Source organism: Pogona vitticeps, chromosome 7 (genome assembly GCF_051106095.1).
Source record: "Pogona vitticeps strain Pit_001003342236 chromosome 7, PviZW2.1, whole genome shotgun sequence".
Classification (NCBI taxonomy): Eukaryota; Metazoa; Chordata; class Lepidosauria; order Squamata; family Agamidae; genus Pogona; species Pogona vitticeps.
This window is the reverse complement of record NC_135789.1, coordinates 3,832,602-3,856,506: the sequence shown is the minus strand read 5'-3', so window position 1 is coordinate 3,856,506 and position 23,905 is coordinate 3,832,602. Positions and strand designations below refer to the sequence as shown.

The following is a 23,905-nucleotide window of genomic DNA, read 5'->3' as shown; positions in this document are numbered from 1 at the left end:
CACCTCCACCAACAGAAGGCTGTGTTGCAACACTAGAAAATATGCCAGCAGAAAGATGAACAAGTGGGTCCTAGATCAAATCAAGTCTGAACTCTCTCAGGAAGCAAAAATGGAGAAGATGAGACTGTCCTTCTTTGGGCACATCCTGACAAGGCAGAATTATCTGGAAAAGACAGTAACGCTGGGAAAGGTGGAAGGCAGCGGGAAAAGAGGAAGTCTCAATATGAGATGGATCGACTCTTTAAAGGAAACCACAGGTCTCAGGTTTAAAAGAGCCGAGCAGGGCGGTTGAGGGCAGGACATGTTGGAGATGGCTCATGTATGGGGTCACCGTAAGTTGAGAATTGACAGCATGTAACAACAACAAATCGTGGAGATGGCCCAGCAGGTGAGGTGCTAATACTAATTGCACATGTTGGTCCCTTCAGGTAGGGAGTTGGAAGTTGCATGACAGAATCATTTCAGTGGGGAAAATTTGGCAGGTCTGTGTGCGATATACACACGCACATGAACATGGCCTCTATACTTGCTACATGCAGCGGACTACGGACATTTTGGCCCAAAACATTAGAGACTGGAGGTGTCAGAAAACTAGAATGATTTACAAAACCAGAAACAGACTTCCGATTTAGTTTGGGGGAACTGTTGCAGTCCATGATGTAGCTTAGAGGGCCTGTGGATTAAAAATCAAGATCAATGACAGAGAGAGGGATCATGGTATTCAAGAAAAACTTTTTTATTGTTATTATTATTTTATACACTGGCTTGTATTGCTCATATCCCCAACCCGTTATAGTGCAAAAATTGAGAAACACAAAATAACATTGAAATGCACATAAATATAGTGACACACACTTACAGATCAAGTCAAACAAACAAGTGAACAAAGAAAAAGGCTCTTTTAACGTTGGGTAACGGAGCTGGGAACTTGCTCTATGGCTAAGCCAGAGCCTGTTATTTCCAAAAGGATGTTGAGGAGGAAATGGTTTTACAGATCTATCTCCTCCTGTTTGTCCTTCATCTTGTTTTTGTGGCAATCCACGGACAATACGTATTCAAACTCGGGGCAACAAGACACACACACCCCAAAAGGCCTGTGGTGGCGGACAACCACCAAGGATGAAAAGCACTTTCAAAAGTCATGTTAAGATTAGTTAATTTGGGCTAGTGGTTTGAACTCAGAAAAGGGAAAAATGAAAAGCACACATCATCACACAGACATTTTTAAGAGAGGTTGCTGGTTGCATTTTCCCTCCATATGGCAACGGTACACACTTCACAGTTTTGCTTATCAAGGCATCCACAGCTCTGCACTGTTGCACATTACAACTGGCGGAGCTTCTTCCTTCCGGCGTTACGTAGTAGGGCCAGATGCCAGCGGTTCCTTCCATCCTGAAGGTCAACAGGTTGAAGCTAGTTTTGACATAACAATGGCATATTAATGAGCTGATTCAGGGTGTATTTCCTCTCCAGACATAGTTGGATTGAATGCAAAAGAGAACCAACACATCAGCATCCACCTCTCCAAAGCAACATCTTCCATAAACGAAGATGCACAGAGGATCTATACCATTATCTCATTTCCCCACGGGTAAGGACATCCAAACTGCAGAGGTCCAACACGCCTGGAAGAATAAAAGTTTGGGAACCACGGACTCAGAGGCACAAGGATCAACGTATCCTTGGGCAACCCTTTCATATCCCACACCATCACAGCTAAGCCAAGGGTGTTACACAGGTGACAAAAGTAAACAACACGAGAAGGTGATCAAAGAGGCCACCGTTGTAGCACCGGACTTGCCACAAGCACAAAAATAACAAGAGAAGGCACTCTTAAAATAAAAATCAGTTATGTGTATTCCCCTCCCCCCCCCCCGAAAAAATATTGCAACTAGAAAGCTACAGCAATGCTTACTACCCCCAGGGGTGGTTGTTTTTGGTGCTTGCATTTTCAAAAGCTACTTTTACAAGCACCCTTTGCCCCCTCCCCTGAAAATGTGCCTTTCCCTCGACTCACCCATCCATCCCTGTTTTGGGCGTTTCTGCATGGAGGGCTAAATAGGTTCCTCCAAAAAGTGCATTGAGAAGACACCACGTGTCATTTTGTGAAGACGGGCTAAGGGTGGTGAAGTTTTTCTCTCTGAATCTATGGAGTGCTACCCCCTGCTCTCTAAGTCTTACATGGAGCCAGCACTAAATTCTACAACTCCTGAGAAAACCGCATCCCAGGAGAGGAGAAACCTGGGAGAAAGCTACCCAGGCCTGCTCTAAACTCTCTGGCACCCCTCTGCTTCACCCTCTTCGTGGAGTTCACGCCTCCTAAAAGTTACTGTTTTGGACTTCATGCCAGAGTTGAATCCCAAAACCACGGCTTTTCCAAGGTCTGCTTTTGATCCCTGTCGTCCTTAGGCCCAAAGAAGTTCTGACCTCAATGGCAATCTCACTGCCTTCAGCCTCACGCTGAAATCTCTCTGCCTTTGAAACTCTGAAGTCTTCATCCCTTGCCCAGAAATACAACAGCCAATATTTTACCACGGGTTGCTCCCTCCATGCAAACACCAAGGATGCAAATGAAGGAAAGAAATGCAGCTGTGTTACATATCAGCTATCCCCCTCCCCAAAAAAACATACCAATTATGACCAGTAGAGCTAATCCAATAAATAGGGAAGGACAAAGAGACAACAGAAGTAGAAACAGTAAATAATGTGAAACTGAAAATGAATAAATAAATAAATAAATAAAAATGAATCAATCAATCAACAGATAAAAACTAGAAGTCTTTAACTAGATCAGTTAGGCCACAATTCCAAAACAATCCCAAGGCTAGTGAGGAGTCAAAGTATGATCTGTTGGAGTCGATCAGTGGCTGAAATGGGGCTGGTCAATCTTGAGGCTTCAGCCTCCCTCTGCCTCTCTCTCTTGAGGATCCTCAAGCTGCACCTTAGAGAACAATGGATAACGTAGGGAAACATTTGTTTAAGCACCCTCCTTTCCCCTGCTCTCAAAGAGAGGCTTTGTTGGGAGTTGGGAAGTCTCCAGCAATAGAACCGTTGGGGTGTACAGTAAAAATCGAAAGCAAAGTGTTGATTGCGGTCCGGGGGGGGGAAGGTCAGTGTGGGAACCTTAGCATTTTCAATGCAGGTTCTTCTTGTGCACCTATGGCGTTTTCTTATTTCCTTGCGTACTCTCTGTCACACGTCCATTGGTGCAAGCTTTTCCACAGCCAGTCCTTTTTCCCGACCAAAGGACAATGGGTCACAATTTACCGAGAAGTCTTCCTCTTGAGAGCGCCACTGGCGCAAAATGAAAGTTAACATGAAAACCTAGTGCGCCCTCTGAAATCAACAAGAGCTGTCCAACCGGGCTAGGAGGAGGAGTTGAAGAGGACATGTCCACGTCATCCCTTGATGAGGAGTGTTGCAACAGCATAGTGAAATGAGGAGGACCTGACGAGAGTTTTACAATAGCACCCGGACACAAAATCGCTTTTGGATGCCAACGGCACGATGCCACTCTGAAATGAATGGCTATCGCAAGATGATCGTCCTGAAAAGAGCAGGAGCCAAGGAGCATTGCACAAGGCCACTCTGAAATGGATGGGGCTCTAGCACCCTGAGATGAACAGCAGAAACACAACGCAATAACGCCCTCTAAGGAGTGGAGGTTGGACACAAGGTTGCGCAACCTTCATTCTGAACCCCCCAAAAAGAGGTGTGAGGAATGTCTTTCTCTCATTCATTCCAATAGGAAGTCTATATTGCCAGATACCATTTCAATCATTTAAACAGAACTTCTGAACAAGTCCTTCCCCCCCCTCCAATACAGTTTCCAAAGATCTGCAGCCGACTGCCTATGAAAACGTACACAGCTATACATAACAGCTGTAAATATATAGGTATGGTTGGTTTCTTTAAAACAAGTGCTACCCCTGGCAATTGTCTTTTCCTTTCCACAACCCTGCCTCTTAAGAAAAATAAAATAAATTAATTAATAATAAATAAAGAAGTTAGCAGATCTGCTCGAAAACTGAAAGCCAATTAAAGAGTTTTAAAATCGCAACACAAATAAAATAAAAATAAAATCCAAGAAACGTGTATCCATGTGAATACAAGGTGCAATCTGCTCCGCCTTGTTCACTTTGGCTGTTCTCCAAGTATCATCCTAGGAGCAGCCTTGTCAGAGAGCAGTCTACCTTTAAGATTTGCTTCTTCCCAAGGGGTGGGCATGGGGGGGAGAATTTAACAGAGCCAGCATGTGGGTGGATGCCCCCAAAATACGCCATGAGGAAAGGCAGAGGAGGGTGGCATACAACCACATAGAGAGAACAAAGGACCACAGACAATGTGAGAGGTTTCACAATGCTACCGTCTCCTCCAGCCCTGGTTTTGTTTTTCATTTTAAGGCATCCTTTTCGACAGAAACTAGCGGAACAGGCATCACCCCCACGGTCTTTAACAGTGCGCTATAGAGGCTTGGCAAAGTAGTTTTGGCGAATCAGGACATTCACAGCTTCACATTCAGCTGCTGGCGCAGGGCAACGTCAATGACCTTCCGCTTGCTAGCAGACAAGCATCTTCCCCCCCCCCTTGCATCCCATCATGGCTGTTTTTAGGTTCCTTGGTGCAAAAGCGGAGCCCGAGGTTCGAATCCGATTGTGGAAGCAGCAGCCACGTTGCTGTGGCCGGTCGAGAGGGACCTGACGACGACGACGACATCGGTGGAGCGAAGATGAAAAAAGGCGATGAAAAACGAGGAAGGCTGCTGACGTTTTTGTCTTAAGGGGGGGGGCGGTTATCGTCAAGATCTGTTCTCGGAGATGCCCCGCAAGAGCCAGAAAAAGGCCCCTATGGAGGAAAAGAAGAAGTTAACACTAAAAAAGAGAGAGAGTCTTGACGCAGCATCTACACCTCCGACCTCTTCTTCGTCCCCCTCGTCGTCGATGCCACGTCACAGGGAGCGGCTGCCGCCGGGGTCAGGCCAGGCGGCTCTTGCACTCCGGCAGATGCTGCAGTCTGGGCGAGGCGAGGCGCCGCGGGACTCTTTGTCAAAGGCTTGTCGAGGAGACCGAGAGGGTGGGCGAGGAAGGGGGCGGGAAGTTGAGGAGCTCCAACACGGCAACGCCCACGCTGCTGCGGCGGGTGAACATGCACGAGGCCGCCACCCACTTGTTCGTGCGCGGGTTGTACTTCTCGATGGAGTTGAGGCTGGAGCTGCCGTCGTTGCCGCCCACCGCGTACAGCCACCCGTCCATCGCCACCAGGTCATGGGTGCTCCTAAGAGGGGGAAGCAGACCGGATGCGTCAGCAACTGCAGGGCCATTTGCTCCACATCAGGCAAGCAGGCGCTCTCCAGATATTTAACACTTGTTATGTATTTAAAACATTTTTACACCGCTTTTCTGCGTAAAAGGCCACCAGGCAGCTGATCTCATTAAAAAGACAATGTTTATAAGCTAGAAACAGTAAGTATACAAATATTAAAAAGAATTAAACAAGTATTATATTAAAAATGGTTAATAAAATCAATAGTAAAGACACATTTAAATGCAACAGAACACAACAATCCATTAAAAAAACAACAACAAAAAGCCTCTCAGATGGCCTGTCTGGAAAAAAAGATCTTTGCCTGCTTGTGGAAGGACAGCAAAGACGGGGCCAGGCTGGCTTCCAGTGGGAGGGAGTTCCAACGTCTGGGAACAGCCACCAAGAAGGTCCTTTCCTGTGTCCCCACCATATATACCTGTGAAGGTGGTGGGACTGAGAGAAAAGCCTCTTCTGATGATCTGAACACCCGGGGAGGCTCATAGAGGGAGTCTTTTAGAGAGCATGGACCCCATTTAGGGATCATTTGCCTAGTTGACAGTAAAGAAAGCTGTTTTTCTTTTAAAGAGAATATTCTCTTTTTTTAGACTAAAGATCCTATAAAACAGTGGCTCCCAACTTTGGAATCCCAAATGTTCTTGGATTGAAACTCCCGGGAGCCTTCGATTTCTGGGAGTTGCAGTCCAAGAACATCTGAGGACCTAACGTTGGGAACCACTAGTATAGAAGACTATAGAAAGCCTGGTAGAACTGGATTTCCAACCTGTTCTGACATTATCACCTGAAAGCAGAGAGCGCCATAATGGTGTGGGAAAAGGCCAGGCCATAAATCCTGCTGCCAGCACCTTGCATGCGCATGAACCCTTTGCACATTCGGTCTAACAGTCTGTACAGGAAACGGTCAGCTTCTTTGGTTGAAAAGGCTAACAGCTGTTCCCCAAACAGGAGTCTGACTAGGTCTCGCACAGGATGTGTTCGCTAACTGAAATTCGTTCAGTATCTAGCAGGACCAGAGCCTTCAGAGTTGGGGAGCCTGTGGTGGAACTCAGCCCCCCCCCTCTCTGAAAAAGAGTGTCTCTACCTTCGGATGTTCATGGGCGCCACACTTTCCCATGTGTTTGTCTTCGGGTTGTAGCGCTCCACGGAGTTAAGGCAGCTGGTCCCATCGTTGCCTCCCGCGACATACAACATCCCTTCCAGAACAGCCACGCCGGCACTGCTACGCCGACTGAGCATGTTGGCAATCGGAGTCCATGTATTAATCTGATAGGAGAGAGCAAAGCAGAAAAAAGAAAGAAAAAGATTTGTTTGGACTAAGGGAACTTGTTCCCCCCAGCTCCCCTTCTCTTTCTCAGTGTTTCTAGACCTCCAGGACTAGACAAACCATGCATTAAAAAAGCTGAACTTGTGGCTTGGTGTAATGTCTGAACTGAGAAATCACGGGTCATAATCTGCTAGTACACTGGAATCAGAAACCATGGTTTGAAGTGTGTTTGCAAACCGTGGCTTCATTTACCACATTCTGTTTCTTATTCTACTGGTTGGAGAGCTCAGTGGTTTCAGTATCTGACTGTGGTGCCAAAGGTTGGGAGTTTGACTCCCCGCTGGGCCTCCTACAAGTAGAGCTACCCTCTGTGGCCTTGGGCAAGCTGCACAGTTCCAGGGAAACTGCAGAAAATCGCTTCTGAGTACTCGCCATTTGAAAAATCCTTAAAAGGGTGTCCATAAGTCAGGATGATGATGATGATGATGATGATGATGATGATGATGATGATGATGATGATGATGATGCTGATGATGATGATGACCGACTCTAGGGTGTGGTGCTCATCCCCATCTCCAAGCCCTAGAGCCAGCGTTTGTCCGAAGACAGTTTCCGCGGTCACGTGGCCAGCGCGACTAGACACAGAACGCCGTTGCCTTCCCAACGAGGTGGTTCCTATTTATCTACTCGCATTTTTACAAGCTTTCGAACTGCTAGGTAGGCAGGAGCTGGGACAAGCGACGGGAGCTTATTATTAGCTTATTTCTTAGCCCAGTTTAAAATAAATGGAACCACACCTTGGATCAATCAGTAAGCCGCAACTGCAATCAACAGATGAAAGCAGGAACGCAGCTCAGTTCCTCAAAATCTTGCATGCATAAGTGTGTCTTCCTCTGGCACTGCCAATTGTTTTGCAACCTAAAGGACTTCTATTCCTTTCCTCAGTGTCACCCCCACCCCTCCCGCCAGAGTCAAAGGATGCCCACAACCTCCCACTCCCTTGTTACATTCCTCCCCATCTACCTGAGGTTCGTATTTCTCCACCGTTGCCAAATGCGACGAGCTATCGTATCCCCCGACAGCATAAAGGTTGCCATCTGTAGAGGCAAGAAGGGGAAAGACACCTATATACGAAAAACTCATGAAGAAACAAGCTACGATGCTGCAATCCTAGCCTGGGGACCAACTTAGAAAGAAACACTTAGAAACCTGGTTTGCAATGTCAGCTAAGTTATTTGCTCTGTTATTCCTGTATTTTTGTATTGCCAGTCAAAGGGAAAAGGAGTTCTGGGATTTTTCTCACCTTGCCTACCAAAATAACATGGCTAGATATACCCTACGGATCTTGACATGGTGAAGAAGGGCACCTGTTTCACCTCTTGTGGAGAAATGCCTCAGGCCAGCCTTGACCGAGGAGCAAATCTGAATTCAGGACAAAAGCTGATCATGAAGGGCCTCAAAGCTGAGGCCAAGTGGTCGCTTCAGCACAGCCTCCTCTGGAAGCCCTGATGTTCCATGGCTCACCCCATGGGGGAGCTGTGCACAGAGGCTTACAGGGGGCCAACACGCCATGAGAACCAGGCCACGCATCCCGAGCAGCCCCACAACATTCTGCCACCTGAGGCAGAAGACGAAATGGCACCGCTCCGCCCACCAACCTCAACATCCACAGTACTGAAAGCCAGCAAAGTCAACTCTAGCACAAAAGGCAGAAAGATTCCCTAAACACGTCTCTCCATCCTCGGGAGTAACAAAATAAAATTACTGAAGGTCAAGTAATTCACATTAAATTAAATAACCAACAGTATGCTGTTTCCTCATGAAAATCTGAACTCTGTTCACACAACGGCAGGGCCGGCCTTGCTACACATGTAAGGGAAAACACACCCACCCAAAACCCCACGGGAGTGAGTAACTAAAGTCTGCATCTCAGTTCTGAGTCGGTCTCCCTTTGGAAAGGATTATCTCACGGAGCGTGAACAGGGTGTACTGGTCTGCTTTGTCCACTGCAGGGGGAGCAAATATTAAACACTCCCCAGAAGTCTTCTGAATCCTTCCATGTGAGCAAGAGATGGCAATGCCCCAATAGGGCCGCGTACGGGAATAAGTCCCTCGCCTCCCAGTTATACCATCGCCTGTGTGCTCCAGCTGTTATGTCCAGAGCTTTTTGTTCTCTGGAAGATGATGCACAAAAGGGGGGGGTTGTGGTGTAGTGTCATGACGACAGTGCGCTGAACACATGAGTGGAAGGCTAATGACTCTGAAGCCCCTGGGGTTTTGGGACTGGCAAAATGGAGCAGAAGGAACACACTGTATGCAGCCATAAGGAAAACAAATAGATTTCCATACAAAAAAAAAGCAAAGTATGCTGCTTATATAATGCCCCATAGTGCTTAAAGCACTGTTAATTAACATTAATTATGCAAGCTACACCTCCTCCCCTCCCACCCAGCAAGCGAGGTACATACTCAATTTACCAACCTTAGAAAGATGGAAGGCTGAGCCAAACCTCAAGCCAGCTAGCTACCTGAGCCTGTCGGAGTCGAACTCAGGTCCTGAGCAGAGTCTGGACTGCAGTCCTGCAGTTTAACCACTGCAACATGAGTATAATAAAGCTTTCCTAAAACTTCCCTGAAAAGGCCCAGTCTGGCAGTCAGTTTCACACTCTTGGAACAGCAGAAACTTTCTCTCTTTTTCCAGAGCTCAGAGGTAACCTTACCTAACGTTGCAACCCGGACGTATCTCCTCCTGGTGCTCATGGCTGCGATTGAGGTCCATGTGCCTGTCAAAGGGTCATATCTCTCAGCGCTAAAGCAGGCCAGAAGAAAAGAGGAATGGGGGGGGGGGGGAGAGAAGAGAGAAAGAGAAGTACTTTATGCAAGACACTTTATGCAAGTTTTTAAAATATAAAATGCAAGAAGATTTGCGGGGGGAAAGCTGATGGGGGAAAAGCTGATGGGGGAAAAGCTGATGGGGGAAAAGCTGATGGGGGAAAAGCCTAATCTATTCATACTTGAAAGAATGAAGAAGAAGGAATCGCCTTGCGGTAGCTGAGAAAAATTGAAAGCATTTGTTCCATCCTTAGTTCACAAGTTTCTGAACAAATTAAAGATTACCGAAATGCCAACTTTTAAGTCCTTTCCTACTCCCCTCCGTTCCCAGTGCATTAAGGCCAAAATCCAGTTGCTAGCCTCCATTACAATAAATACAATCAATCAAATTTGCACAAGATTCAACAGCTAATTCAGTGGGATTTATTTTAATTGGAACCATCATTTAGGTTTAGGCCTTTAGGCTTCTAGCATTTGCCGTTTTCGCGGTTCCAGACTTTGAAAAATTTATTCTCTAATCCAACATTTTTGTATTCGTAGACCAATGCCTATAAAAATCTTTGCTTATTAATGTTTTTTTTAATGAAGGCACTTGCTCCTTCAATTTTAACTATACAGTGCCCATTCTTTTCTGATTTACAGCTCATATCTCGAATTGTGTTAATGACTGTGTACATCCATTAATTCAAAAAGACGTAAAACTAGGTAGCAAAAGGCTCAGAGTTAATAAGATGCTTCTGGAGCCCTTGGTTGGGCTCGAGGGTGCCTGCTGGACCCTTCAGACCTCAAGATATTTGCACATCAAGGCCAGGGATGCAGGAGACGAAGAGGATGGCAAGCAAACACAGATAAAATCCACTTTACCTATTGAGACACGATGCTCCATCATACCCTCCGGCCGCGTAGAGGAGCCCATGCAAAGCCGCCACCCCTAAACAGCTCCGTCTGGTTCCCATGGAAACCTCTGTCTGCCAAGAGTTGGTAACGGGGTCATAGGATTCTACTGTGGCCAAGTCCGATGTCCCATCATAGCTGCAATACGGGAAAAATAATAATAATAATAATTAATAAATAAAAGAACCTAGAGGGCAACCGAAATAACCAAGGACTGGAGTAGCTTTCCTATAAATATCGTTCAGATATTTGGGTGTGAAAGGATGATTAATGATGATAGTGGCATAGTGGGAGAAAAACAACAAAAGTAAAGGAGGCTTCTCATTATTACAAGAAGCTACAATCATGCAATGAAATGGATTACGTGGTGCTCCAAACACTGACCAGGAAAAGGTGAAGGTTCCCCTTGACATTTAATCCAGTCATGTCCAACTCTAGGGGGCGGTGCTCATCCCCGTCTCCAAGCCATAGAGCCAACATTTGTCCATAGACAGTTTCCGTGGTCATGTGGCCAGCGTGACTAGACATGGAACGCTGTGACCTTCCCACTGAGGTGGTACTTATTTATCTACTCTCATTTTTACATGCTTTTAAATGGCTAGGCAGGAGCTGGGACAAGCAACGGGAGCTCACTCCGTCATGTAGATTCGATCTTACAACGGCGGGTCTTCTGACCTTGCAGCAAAGAGGCTTCTGCGGTTTAACCCACAGCGCCACCACGTCCCTGACCAGTGGAAGCACTTATTTCCAGAGCGCATAAATGTTAAAAGAAGGACACAGTGGAATTAAGGCTCTGCCCACCTAGAAAGGCAGGTCCATCTGGCTTTTCTCGTGCTTCCACTGGGCTGAGAAACCTCCTAATATGAAGAACCTGTCCTTGCGTCATCATGATTTCCTCTTCTCTTTCTCCCTTTCGTGTTGTTCCTTTTCCAATCCTTAAGCCTGAAGGTGTGGACGGGGTTATTGTTTTTTTTCCAATTGCTACATAAGCCAATCTAAAAGCGCTTATACACAAATAATAAATTGATACAGCATTTGCCCCCCCCCCAAAAACCTGATCAATGGTTTCTGTATGTCATCAGACTTATCCTAAATATAGTATTCTCTCTCACTCAGGTTCATTATTCTTAGGATTTGGTGGTGGTGGTGGGTTGTGTGTGTGTTTTTGCATACTGAGGCGGGGGGGAAGAGGGAGTGAGCAGTTTTTCTTTGGCCAAACAGTTCCTTCTTACCCTCCAACGGCGTACAGCTTGTTCCCAATGGCGGCGACACCCACCCTGGCCCGACGGGTGGACATGGAAGCGACCATGTGCCAACGGTCTGTCCGAGTGTCATATGCCTCACAGTCCCCGTGGATGGCAAAGAGGCTGCCCCCGCCTGTAAGAAAGAGCAGGGAAAAGAATGGCAGGCTGGAAGCTGGCAGAACACCAAGGAGAAGGGAAAGCCCTTTTTTTCCCCCTTTACTGTTGTGTTTGTATGGGCAAATGCCTTCAGTCACTTTCTCCCAAGTCGGCTGGTCTGGTCCGGTCCTTACCCACAGCAAAGAGGACCGTGCTGGCCCCCTCGCAGCGCCGGGGGCGGGTTCGGCTGTTGCTTAGGACCCCTCTCTGCTCAGGCATCAGATGGTACTTGAGGGCTTCAATGAGGAGGTCTTTGCACTCCGAGTGGTGCCTCACCAGCAATTCCGTGTCCACGTTGCTCATCAGGAAGTCCCGGCTTAAGAGGGGAAGGCGGACGCACTTCATGAGCTGGGGAGGGGGAGGAAGAAAGAGAGGAGGAAGAAAAACAACTTTATAAAAGCAAAGTGAAAACCGATGATCCACCTGGGGTGTTGCTGAGGAGGGGGAGCGAATCTGCTCAGTTTCATTACAGAGGATAGGACGGGAAGAAAAGGGGCTTTTTCTAAGCTTTAAGATCTTGATAGAAACTATTCAACGCTGGGACAAACTGCAGCAACAGCTTAAGTTGAAGGGCTGAGGAGGGCTGAGTTCTAGCAACCACCATTTGGGGCTTGGCCATCAAGGTTACGATAATAAACCCTTGGCTACAAAATGTGCAACTTCTCTCTCTTTCTCTCCATGAACAGCCTTGCAATCCGCCCAGCCACCTACTCTGGGGATGTGCTGCCTTCTGCTGTCCACGTCATGCTTCACCCAGCTCAAGACGGCTCGGTAGACTTCCTCCTCCGAGGGCACGTTGAGGCTATCGCTGGATATGAGATCGAGGACCTGCGGAGTGGGGAGGAAACAGAACATCCACTTAAATCCAGGTGAGCTGGAAACAGCCAGAACAAAGAAAGGTTGTGTCGAGTTTTAAGGGAAAACAAGACGGAAAAGAGGCTCCAGAAACTTTATTTTCAGTGTAGTAGGAAAGTTGACATAAACCTCTAGAATGTTGGGGTAATTCACAGATTTTTCTTGACCTAGAAACGAAGATCGGCCCTTTCTTTCCATGGAATTCCTACTTCATCCTTGCCAAGTTCAAAGATGAACCGGCCATCAAAAAGTGGAGAGGACGTTCCATGGAAACACTGAATGTAATTTATAAAAATAAACATTGACATGCATCCTCCTCTACTGGCTTTAGAGCTTTCTATCTTTCGGGGACATCTCCCTGTTTTTGAAAAACGCTCACAACCGAAGCTGCCTTACTCAAAATCAAGCCCCCAGGTTCATCTAGCCCAGCATTATTTACCCAAACAGGCTCTTCCACTCCAGGATACTCAGTTCTGGTTGGAGAGGGTAAATCCAGAAGGAAAAAAAATAGAACCGATCAATTGTGCCAAATTCTGCCCGGACTTTGGTGGGCTTTCTTTGCACGTCTGAATGATGGCTTTGGAGTGCATAACCAGACTCTGAAACAACCCTCCCTGAACACAGGGGCAGAAGGGGTGAGAATCACGATCCCATCGTACCTGCTTGAGAGGCAGAAGCATGAACTCTTCTGTCTTGGAGACGTCCACAAAATGCTGCAGGACGTACTTGTGCGCCGACTTCAACAGGTCGCTACAGGAGTGCGTGTCTGCAAAGCCCCGGATGCCCAGGCAGTTGGACGGATCCAACTGGCTCAGGAGGAATTTGCAGCAAGCATCCCGTACCCCATTCAGCTGGAGGAGGCTGGCAGCAGGAAGCAGTGTCTGTAAGGGAAGAGCAAGCAGGACGGTCAATGCAGGGCTTCTGCCTGGCTCCTGCTGTTTTGGTAAGGTGCCATTTTCCATTCTGGAACAATATACAATATATATATATATTTAGCAACCCAGAAGGGCAAGCCTGGGAGGCATTAAACACAGACGGCCATCTTTTGCTTGCTGAGTCCATAGGTTGCACTTCACCCACCTCAGTTTTAAGGTAAACACTTAAATATTTGTGCAACCCTTACATGGACCAATGAGAGCACCATGCCTGCTTGTAGCTGCTCATTTTCACAACTGGGTGAGGCCAACACACCATACAAGGAGACAGGCATAACTGTTAACTGTTCGACATACAATAATGACATACAATAATATTAATTGCATGCTGTCAAGTCAATTCTGACTTAGAGCAACCTTTTCCAGGATTTTCTAGATAGAGAAGACACATTCCCTTCTACGGGGTGAGGGGATCCCTGGGATGGCGCAGCTGGCCCAAGGCCACCCGGGCTGGCTCTTTTCCCTGGAGGCACAGCGGGGGGAGTCAAACTCCCAACCTCTGGCTCTGCAGCCAGCTATTAAATTTATAAAGCACAGCTCAATTCTCTGCATGTCTGTTCACGACCAGCCACCATTGCAACAGCTTCCCAAGCTGCCAACACAAGGCCAGCTTTCCTAGGTTGCAAATGCATATATATATGAAAATCCTGGGGAGACTTTGTTCACATATATGCAGATTTACCTGCACATTTCCTTCTCCTACCACAATCTCTGCAGTGTAGGCATACTGGACCAGCTGCTCCAACGCCTGTGGGTCAATATCGTGGAGCGTGACATGGGTCTGCCGGCTTTCACTCATCTCATCTGCGGCAACAACAACAGACACGATAAATGGGAGGTGTGACACTGACCCTTTACATTCACAAGCAGGGTTTTAATAAAAACTGGCCGCTTCTGTTTGCTATCAAAAGCCCTTGCTATTCTGTGTGCAAAAAACCCCAACAACCATCTATTTTTACTTCTATAGTCCTTCAGAGGTTGGGGGACTGCTGCCTGCAAGAATGGATAACAATTGATCCAGACACACTAGCGGTCCGAAAAAGCAGCCCAAAACAAGAAAGAAAATTCCCAGCTAGCACCGGGACGCAGAAGGGACATTTGGGTGGAGCTAGGCCTAGCTCAGTCTCAAAATCTCTCTCTTTAGGCCTAGTCTCCGAGGTGAGCCACAGTTAAGTGTCTGAAAGGTGTTTGTAAGTCAGGTGGAATTCCCAGAATGGGGAATTATGGGATCGATAGCCTAAGCAATCTGAAACTGCCACCCTTAGCAAACAGTTTACACAGAGAGCCCAAGAGAAGCAGGGAAAAGGAGGCACAAAGAGTTACTTGCTTGTAAACATGGCGTGGAAGTAGGGGCTGCAGGAAGCCAGCACCACTTTGTGGGCCTTGATCTCTTTGGTGGCCACATGCAGGACAATGTCACAGAGCAGGCCCCGTTGCCTCATCCGGTTCATGCACACAAAGGCGTCGTGGTAGTGCCGCTTCGAATTGTGAGAGATGCTGTGGCCATCCCGGTTCAGGAGCTGCATCCCGTTCTCCATGGCTGCGGGAGGGTCGTTCCTGGCTCGCGGCAGCGCCCTTTCGGCCTCTCTACGGAAACACAGTTTCGTTTATTCAATTTGTTATTCGTCTTGTAACGAGGACTTTAAAAGAGAGAGAGAGAGGTTTCCTTCTACAGAATCAAAATCAGAGTCAACAAATCCCAAACCTTCAAATTCTCTTGGACGTTCCAGAAAGAGAAAGACTTTATCTAGAGTTGGGAAAAGTTACTTTTTTGTACTATAGTCTGTGCCTTTTCAAGTTTAGCCAGGGCCAGGCAATGTGAGAATCCCAGTGCGGTCTAAGGGATAGAGTGACGGACTAGTTCTCTGGAGAACAGGGTTCGAATCCCCACTCAGCCAAGGAAACTCACTGGGAGAAGGAAACAGGTAAAACCACTCCTAACCTTGAAAGCCCTCTCAGGGTCTATATGACTCAGTTCGGACTTCACAACACAAGACACACACGTACAGACACATGCGTGATTTGAGGAACCCATAAGGGCTTGGCTGGTTCTGTCTGCTGCTTGTGGTGTTTCCCACCCTAAGACCAACCCTTCAGACAGAGTAACAATGATGCAGGTTAGGCTTCAGGGCAATTTGCTTTAAAAGGACGTTCCTGTAAGAGGAACATAACTGAACAGAAGAGATAAGTGTGAAAATATTCTGGAATGACAACAGACTCCCAGTGTCATAATTTTTAGTGCCATTACTCTGCTTTGTTTCATTGCCTTCTGTTTCCCCCTTGAATGTAAGCTATGAATTGAGCATATAACCCAATCAATCATCATCATCATTGTAGAACTGCAGAACCGGAAGAGACCCTATGGATCATCAAATCCAACCGCTGTCAAGGAGGCACTGGGGGGAATCGAACTCCCAACCTCTGGATCCGCAGTCAGAAACCGAAACCACTGAGCGATTCAATATAAAAATATCCATGGTTGCGCTTTTTTAAAAAAAGTCTCCTAAAAGAAGTTGTGGGGAAAAGGAAATAAAGCAACCTGGAAACAGCAGCAAGCTGATGAACCAAAATACTTCCCAAATGGATTGTTTTAAGAAATGGCGTGGGCACAATGAAGAATAGACTACGTAATCCATAACCCATGAGGAGATGGCCTTTTTTGCTTCCAAAGGGCAACTAACATTCCCTGCATTCACATGTAACCTTAAAAAGGGATCAGGAAAAAAAAAACATGGATAGAACTATGAAGTTAAGGGAGTCAATTAAGTTCTCAGTCTGAAGCGCTGGGGGGGGGTGGATAGAAAGCAAAAGACGTCTCTGATTCCTGCCTTCCAAAAAAAATTACAGAGTGCCATTCTTTTGCTAACAATTCAAGGATTTTGCTAATAATGATAATAAAAAGGATGCAGCAGCTCTGCTTTTCATATCCAACCACCCCTCCACTCCGGTAGCAAATCTGTCTCTCTCTACAACTCAGACACTCACACAGGAAGCCGACCTCTGTACTCTTGGCAGGCATTGGCACATTGCTGACTCTACGTGGTATGAGGCGTGCGTGTGCATATGTGTCTGTACGCGGGCAGGTCTAAAAATAACCAGTCCCCAGCTAGGAAAAGGACTTTAATTTATCCTTGCCAACAGCAGGGCATGAATTTGGAAGAAAAGAGGGAGGTGGCAGCGAGGATGACGGAGGAAACGGAGGGAACAGAGAGAAACCAAGTCGACAGATGCACACAGAGGCAGCCGAGAGCTCAAGCTTCCTGCCAGACTGGAAAGGGGGGGGGAGGACGCAGCATTCCCTGCGATGGAAGAAGAGGGAACTCCTGCCTTTGTCTCAAATGAGAAAAGATGTGAATAGGGACGGAATGGATGCAACTCCCAAGAGGCCCCCCCTCCCATGCTGCTCCTAAAGCAAAGAGGATGAAAGAAAGAGGGAAAGCTGTGAAGTTAAAAGCTGCCAGGAAAGCTTAATGCTTGGTATACTCTCTAATTAATGAAAGGAGCAGAAGTGCGAGGCATAATCTTGGCTGGTTGTGGATGGCCCCTGCTTCCCCCACCCCAGGGCAGCTTGAATTTGGCAGGTTCCGAGGAAAGGGACATTTACATTTCTTTTTGCCAAGATACCAGCGATCATGCACATCCCAGGGGGAAGAACAGTGAGGGCTCTGTTTTTTGCAATACTTGTCTCTGCAAGTGGGGGTCAGTAACTGCAGGCCCTTGGGCTGAACCTGGCCCTCTTGGGATTCGCCAGAAGGCCACGCCCCCTTTCCCATAACAAAACTGTTTCGAATCTCCCCCTCCTGTCTTTGGCCCTCCCTGTCATTGGGATATGGCTACGGATAACATCAAGACTAAATGTGGCTGCTGGTTTCCCACTCTTGGTCTATAATCATCCCACTGGATGAGAATATTCTGTGTTGTTTCCCCCCCCACCACCAAATCTACTAGGCTTCTCACAGTCTTCTCTAAGGAGCCACAACAATTATTTCTTGTAGACAACGGGCCTGAACGGTCCAACCATCCGCCCTTCTCTGAAGGTCCTACAGGAGGAGAGAAGATAGGACGACCTCACAGCACCAGAGCAGAAAGGCTGCATGCCAGAAGTGCAAGCACTGATCTACAGGCAAGGGGCCTCTGGCAACCACGCAGCTTTCCTTTAGATGGAAGGAGGAGTCTACTGGGTTTCAAGAGTCCATCAGGTCAACTCTTCTTGTCTGTGGGAGCTCTCCCTGGTCCTGAAATGCCGAGACAAGGAGGAGTACTACAGCTGTTTAGTTGAGACCATGCCATGATGCCCGAAGCCCAGAAATAGACTAGGTCCAACTTATGAGGCAAGGTTCTGTGAACCAAAAGCCATGCAAACAAAAGGGCTTGGGTTCAATTCTTGACACCTCTAGTTGGGGCTTGCCAAGGGATTCCTTTGAGTGAATCCCTAGAAAACTTCTACCCATCCAAGCAGGCACTAACCAGCTAGAATCTACCTGCTGGATGGACTGACCAGACTCTGTGCAAGGTGGCATCTTCTGTTCCTATCTATCCCAGCCCTTTATTCAGAATGATGAGGACAAGTATCTTTCCTAGTTTATCTTCAGTGGGAAAACCATGACTGAGCAGTAGAGCCCAGGGCTGACTTGCAGAGGTTTGCATCTTCTGTCCCCACCATCTCCAGGAAAGGATGGGGGGGGAATTTTCTGTCTGAACCTTTGGACCGTCCATCCATCCATGCAGAAGCTCCTGAGGTAGGTGGACCAATGGCCTAATTCAGAATAAAGCAAAAAGTCTTGTACGCCGGCCCATCTGCAGCTGCTCTGGTTACCCATTTAAGGCTAAGGGAGATGACAAGGAAAACACAAGACAGAATATTTCTGAAGGAGCTCTATTCTGCGTCAGTGAAGCCAGAAGCTCAAAGGGATGCCTGTTGATATAGAGGACATACGTTGCATGGATAAACACCCAAGATTATATACGGAGGGCATGGGATGTGGAGAAAGACTCTATTCTGTGCTCCAGCCACAAGAAATATATTCCAAGCTGCTCCTTTGGGACACAGAAGGAGAATTTAGTCTTCTATTTACGCTACCAACTCCGAGCGTCTCCTTTGAGACAGATTGGAGGACAACAGATACCCGAATTTCCACAAAGAGTTTAATTTGATCCTAAAATGGTGGGGTGTGTGATATCACATCAGGCTGTAACTGGCCAATGTTGTTATTCTGGCGTGTCAGTGGGGAGCGTTCTTGCTTCTGTAGCAGGATCAGAGAAGAGAAGTGCTGTGTTAAAAGCAATGTAGTCCTGTCACTCTCCTGTTCCTAGTGACTTATGGGCATGTCGCAAAGTTACATTTCAAAAGTCAATCTATGCCTGAAATCCAGTTGCTTAGCATAGGATGTTGCACTAGAGTAAGCCCACTGAAGCAGTGAGGATTTGGTGAGTCAACCCCTCGGCAATTTCTGTTAACTCAAATGGGCTACTCTACTTGTGATCTGAACACCCTAAGCAACAGGTTTCAGCCAATGGTTAAGAATGATCTCACTTCATTGGTGGAAAAAGTATCTTTACCTAGGTTCTACTGTTATTTCTTAAAGGGTGTGCGCGCACGCACACACACAGAGAGTTTAACACAATGAATTGCTTTTCTAACTTATCTTAGCAGGTTACTTTTCAAATGTAGGGTGAGGCTCTTTACAGCTTATCTTCATAACCAGAAATACGGATTCTGCACTGTGTGCTTATGCAGCCATTCGTGAATGACATTCTGTACATGCTCAGAGGCACTCTTATCCTGTCTTACTATTCTGCATCTTTTAGTCTCAAAGTCCTGCTCTTCTCCACCGGGTCCTGGTCTGATTCTTGCATGAGCTTAGTTTGCATTTCTCACCCAGCTTCTGGTCTTGAGCTCACCTTTATTCCAACCCCCTTTTTGCTCTGAAATGCAAATCTTCCCTCTCTGTTTAAAAATAGCCGTGCTTGTTAAACAGGACATGACGCAAACCGTGAAATTAATCACCCTCGGTTGCTAACAAAGGTAGCTTTCCAATACCAGCTGCAGGGATCAGCATGACATTTTATGGTGGCATGTTATGACGTGTTCAAGTGGATGGGGGTACCACCCTGAAATCACTCCCAGTCAGATCGTAGGTGCTCAGAAACATGTGGGACAAAGTAGAGATCCAGAGATCCCGGGAGGCTGTGGTCCGAGCAAGTCAACATATTTTTCAATTCACTCATAATAAATATTAAAAGAAAATTATGTTGGTTTATCAGAGCTGTAGCTCTCAAGACCATGAAACGTAGACACTTGAGAGTCCATATGCCTACTAAGGGAATACTAGAAGTGTGCGGCTCAGAGTTATTATTTAGAGAAACCTTAATATTAATTTATAGGGATTGGCATGTTGGAAATCTGCTCTTCACTCACTAGGTGTTTTCCGCCACATTTCTATATTCCACTTTTTCTCCAAAAAGCTCAACACAGCCTGTTTGGTTTCCCCCTTCCTCTGTTTACTTTACAACAGCGTTGCAAGGTAGATTAGTCTGAGATGATGTGACTGGCCCATCGTGTGTTTTATGGCCAGGTAGGGATTCAAACTCCGGTCGCCCAAATCCTAGTCCAACACACTAACCACTAGACCATAGGGCCTCTTGCAGTTAGTATAGTTTGAAGCCATAGTAAAGTCTGGAGTCTAAGACACAGATTTACAATAATAGGAATGGGGATACAATGGGGATACCTGCTCTGGGGGCAGGTATTTCACCATGGAGGGAATTCCATGCTTAGGGAGTGCCAGCAGCTGTGCCCCCCCCACCTTCATTGGGGTGGCAATAATTTGTTTAACACTACATCACATGGGCCAAAGTTTTCACTCCATCAGAGCAACGGCTACTGCAACTTGGCTGAAGCCCAGCATGTTCACTGGTTAATTTCATAAAGAGGCATCAAAAACTGAGATCAGATCATGCAGATACCCCACGGGCAATCTCCTTATTTCCTGCATCTCCATTAAAAGAGACTGAACAATCCCACTGTGTTTCTTGCAGAGAGGTGGCAGAACAGCTTGTTCCAGAGAAGGGTGACTGGAAGGAGGCCTGCTTCGAACAGGCACCGATACAGAGGCACAACGGGAATACTCTTTGAAAGGTAAGTAATCCTGATCTCGCTGGATTGTGGGTGGTGGATTGATTGCCTTGGAGGTCAACCGGGTGCACACCAGGTCAAAATGGTTCCTTGTGCAGAGATCCAGTGGGCAACCCCAGTGTGGTCCAGTGGGCAGTGTTGGGTGCACTGGGGAGGCACTAGCTTTGAGAAATCAGTATGATGCAGTAGTTAGAGGAGAGACAAGGAAGCCGGTGTCCCTCCAGAAGCTGAAGAATTATAAGCTCCACCATGGCCATGATGGATCAGAGCTAAACTGCTCACATCCGGAGAGCTCCATATTGCCCACTGTGGAGATCAGGATGTTGACCTAGGATTCATGACGCCTGGTTCAAATCCCCACTCGGTCACAATACTCACTGGATCACCCTGGACTAGTCATTATTCCTCAGATTGACTTCATAGGGTTGTTCTGATGATAGCAAATTAAAACAAAAATCAGAAGCACCATGCACACTGTCTTGAACATGAACTGCTAGATAGCTCAGTGGTTTAGGTCTCTGGCTGTGGAGCTGGAGGTTGAGAGTTCGATTCCCCCCACTGGGCTTCCTGGACAGGCGCTGGACGCGATGGTCCAGAAGGTCCCTTCCACCTCTGCAGTTCAATGAAGATAGTGATCTTGGAGGAAAGTCAGGATATAGATGCCACAAAGAAATACGCAATCAACTCTTATCGGATTAATTCATCCTTAACAGCAGGCAACACCACACTCTCTGGGCATGCCTGCTTTATACCTGCATTCCTCCCCCCTCCCTCAATCCTCAGTTATTATTCCAGAGTTTAAAAACTATCGTTTCTAAAGAGGAAGAGTTAAGCTGCTTTAAATCTAACCAGGGATATGAGGAAGGAAGACGTTTGCTGCTAAAATACATCTTTAAAAAACCCCCTTCCAACCATCACAAAAATCAAAGAACCTGTGGAATGTTTTAGATTACTTTGAGCACCAAAAATGCCAGCTAGTTTGCTGGTCTGCACACAAACATGTACACTTCCCTCCTGCACTTCCCTTTAACAAAGAGGCTTTTAAGTGACCGACTGGAGAAGTAATGTATGAATGCGGTGAGCAGATGCTGTCATGCGTGGGCCCTGCAACGGCTCCACCACAAAGACAGCCCATTCTCAGCTTACGTCCTGCCTGTTCCCTTCCTAAAGCCCCCCTTGCTGCAAGTTTCACGAGCCCCATCTCCAGTCCCTTCTCCGGATGGATTCAAATCCATCAGTACCCCCTCCTTTCCAACTTTGAAGGGGAGTGGTCTATTCCACAAGACTAAAGACCATAAAGGAGGCTCTAAGAACATTCAGGGGTTTTCTTGTGGGATGGGGGGGGCATTTATCAGTGGAGAGGGCTGGAACAGATGCAAATTTTAATCGGACCAGACAAAACAGATCTCCTAGGACACAGAAATACATGAAAAAAAAATAATAATAAGGAAGAACTCTATTATTGCTCTCCCACCAGTCTTTTCAACAGTTTGAATGTTTAGGCAACACCGGTCGTTCCAAACATACACAGAGTAGTAAGCAACCGGGTTGGATCTGTTTGCAAAAAGGGTGGGAAGGCAAATTATTATTATTATTAGAAAGAAAAAGGGGGAAGGGGAGCTCCTTCCAGGCTCTGCAACTCGAAGGGCCTCCTTAACTTAAAAAAATAATAAGAATAAGGTGGGGGGAATCTGATCTCTTCTGGGCAACAGCAATGAAGGCTTCTCTAATACTGCAAAACTGGAGCTTTGCGAAGGCAGGGGTGGGGAGAGAACGAGAGAGAGAGACTGCATTTGCCCCCCCTCCCATTTCACTCCCCTTTTAAAGGGTTTTGCACGCAGCCTCCCCCCCCGCCCCGCGAACAAATAAAGGCACCTCGCGAAGTCTGCTGCATGCAAATCCGCATTTTTTTTCCAAGCACAGTCCCCGAGTTTAAAGATCATTTCCAAAGATCGAGAGACTGCAGTTGTCTGAATACGGCAGTCACCTCGGATAACCCTCCAGCCGGGACACCAGCGCGCGTGTCTAGGCTCCCAGCCGCAACACACAAACACACCACACTAGCAAAAAGCAGATCAGGGAGCCGGGCTGAATCTGGTCAAGTGTCTCCACACTGCAGCATTTCCCGACCCCCCCCCCCCGCCAGCCAGCCTCCACTGCAGCGGGTTGCAAACAAAAAAGAAATGCATGCTCTCTCTGCCTTTCAACCCTGCCCCTCGCCCCCCCCTCCAAGACCCCCCCTCCAAAAAATTTTGCTAGCCCCCCTATCAGGAATATTGTGGCCCTTTGTAGCGGTTTAGTTTAGGTCAGGATGTACAGCGCCGAGCACACTTTGATATTTCCCCCCCCAAGCGTTGCACTGCATGCAGAACGCGTGTGCAGCAAAAAACAGCCCCCCACCCCCCGAGAAACGGAGGATAGTGGTGAAATTACAATCTTCGCCCCCTTTCCAGCCTCGTCCAGCCCATCCAGGAACTGGACACCTTCCTGGTATATCCACAGCTTGCTGCAACACTGAAAGCTTGCATTAAAATAATAATAATAAAGAAATCAAACATATTATTTTTTAAAAAAACACCCACAAGCCACACTCTTTCTCCTGCAATGAACGGAGGCTGCAATCCTATGCACGTTTACCCCGGGAGTAAATGCTCTGTATCTACTGGGGCTGACTTCTGAGTAGACAAGCCCCCGCTTGGACTGCAAAACCCGCACCGCTCCTCGCTTTGTTTGGAAATTGCAACCAATCCGCCGCCGCCGCCGCCCCCCCCCCCCCCAATATCCGCGGGAGACGGGGTTCTGCTTTGTTTTAAAGGTTGGGCATTTATTATTATTATTATTATTATTATTATTATTATTATTATTATTATTATTATTATTATTATTATTATTATACAGCTCACTCACCCGCTTGACACCTCCAGGGCGAGAAAGCAGAGGTGCTTTCCGTGATCAGGCACTTTGTTCTCCAGATTGATGGATTTTTGAGAAAGTTCTCCCGGTGGGAAAAAAAAAAAGATCCTTTTCCAGCTGGGTTGGGGAGGGCGGATGATGGGAGAGAGAAGCGACTCTGCAGAAACGGTCCTCTCCCCTTCCTTAGGCTTTTTCCTCTCTGCACATGCTAAAACCAAGGGCTAGTCTCGCGGAGTGCCAGGCTTTCTTTGCTTTCCCCCCCTCCCCACCCGCACTGGGAGGAAAAAAAAAAATAAACACACACAGACAGAGACACACAAGCACACTATCCCCGGTCCAGTTCCAGCAATAATAAA

General features: G+C 47.1%; 1 protein-coding gene across 1 annotated transcript; it reads right to left on the bottom strand.

Moving 5' to 3' along the window:
• Positions 1 to 715: 715 nt before the first annotated feature.
• On the bottom strand, positions 716 to 23,678 carry KLHL17 (kelch like family member 17). Its single transcript, XM_020782269.3, has 12 exons — positions 23,544 to 23,678; positions 14,829 to 15,088; positions 14,184 to 14,305; positions 13,226 to 13,447; positions 12,423 to 12,539; positions 11,846 to 12,059; positions 11,544 to 11,688; positions 10,282 to 10,449; positions 9,306 to 9,394; positions 7,610 to 7,683; positions 6,404 to 6,585; positions 716 to 5,274 (listed from the first exon to the last, which is right to left on the bottom strand). The coding sequence occupies exons 2-12, from the start codon at positions 15,037 to 15,039 to the stop codon at positions 5,046 to 5,048; spliced, it is 1,773 nt and encodes a 590-aa protein (XP_020637928.1). The 5' UTR covers positions 15,040 to 15,088; positions 23,544 to 23,678; the 3' UTR covers positions 716 to 5,045.
• Positions 23,679 to 23,905: the final 227 nt, after the last annotated feature.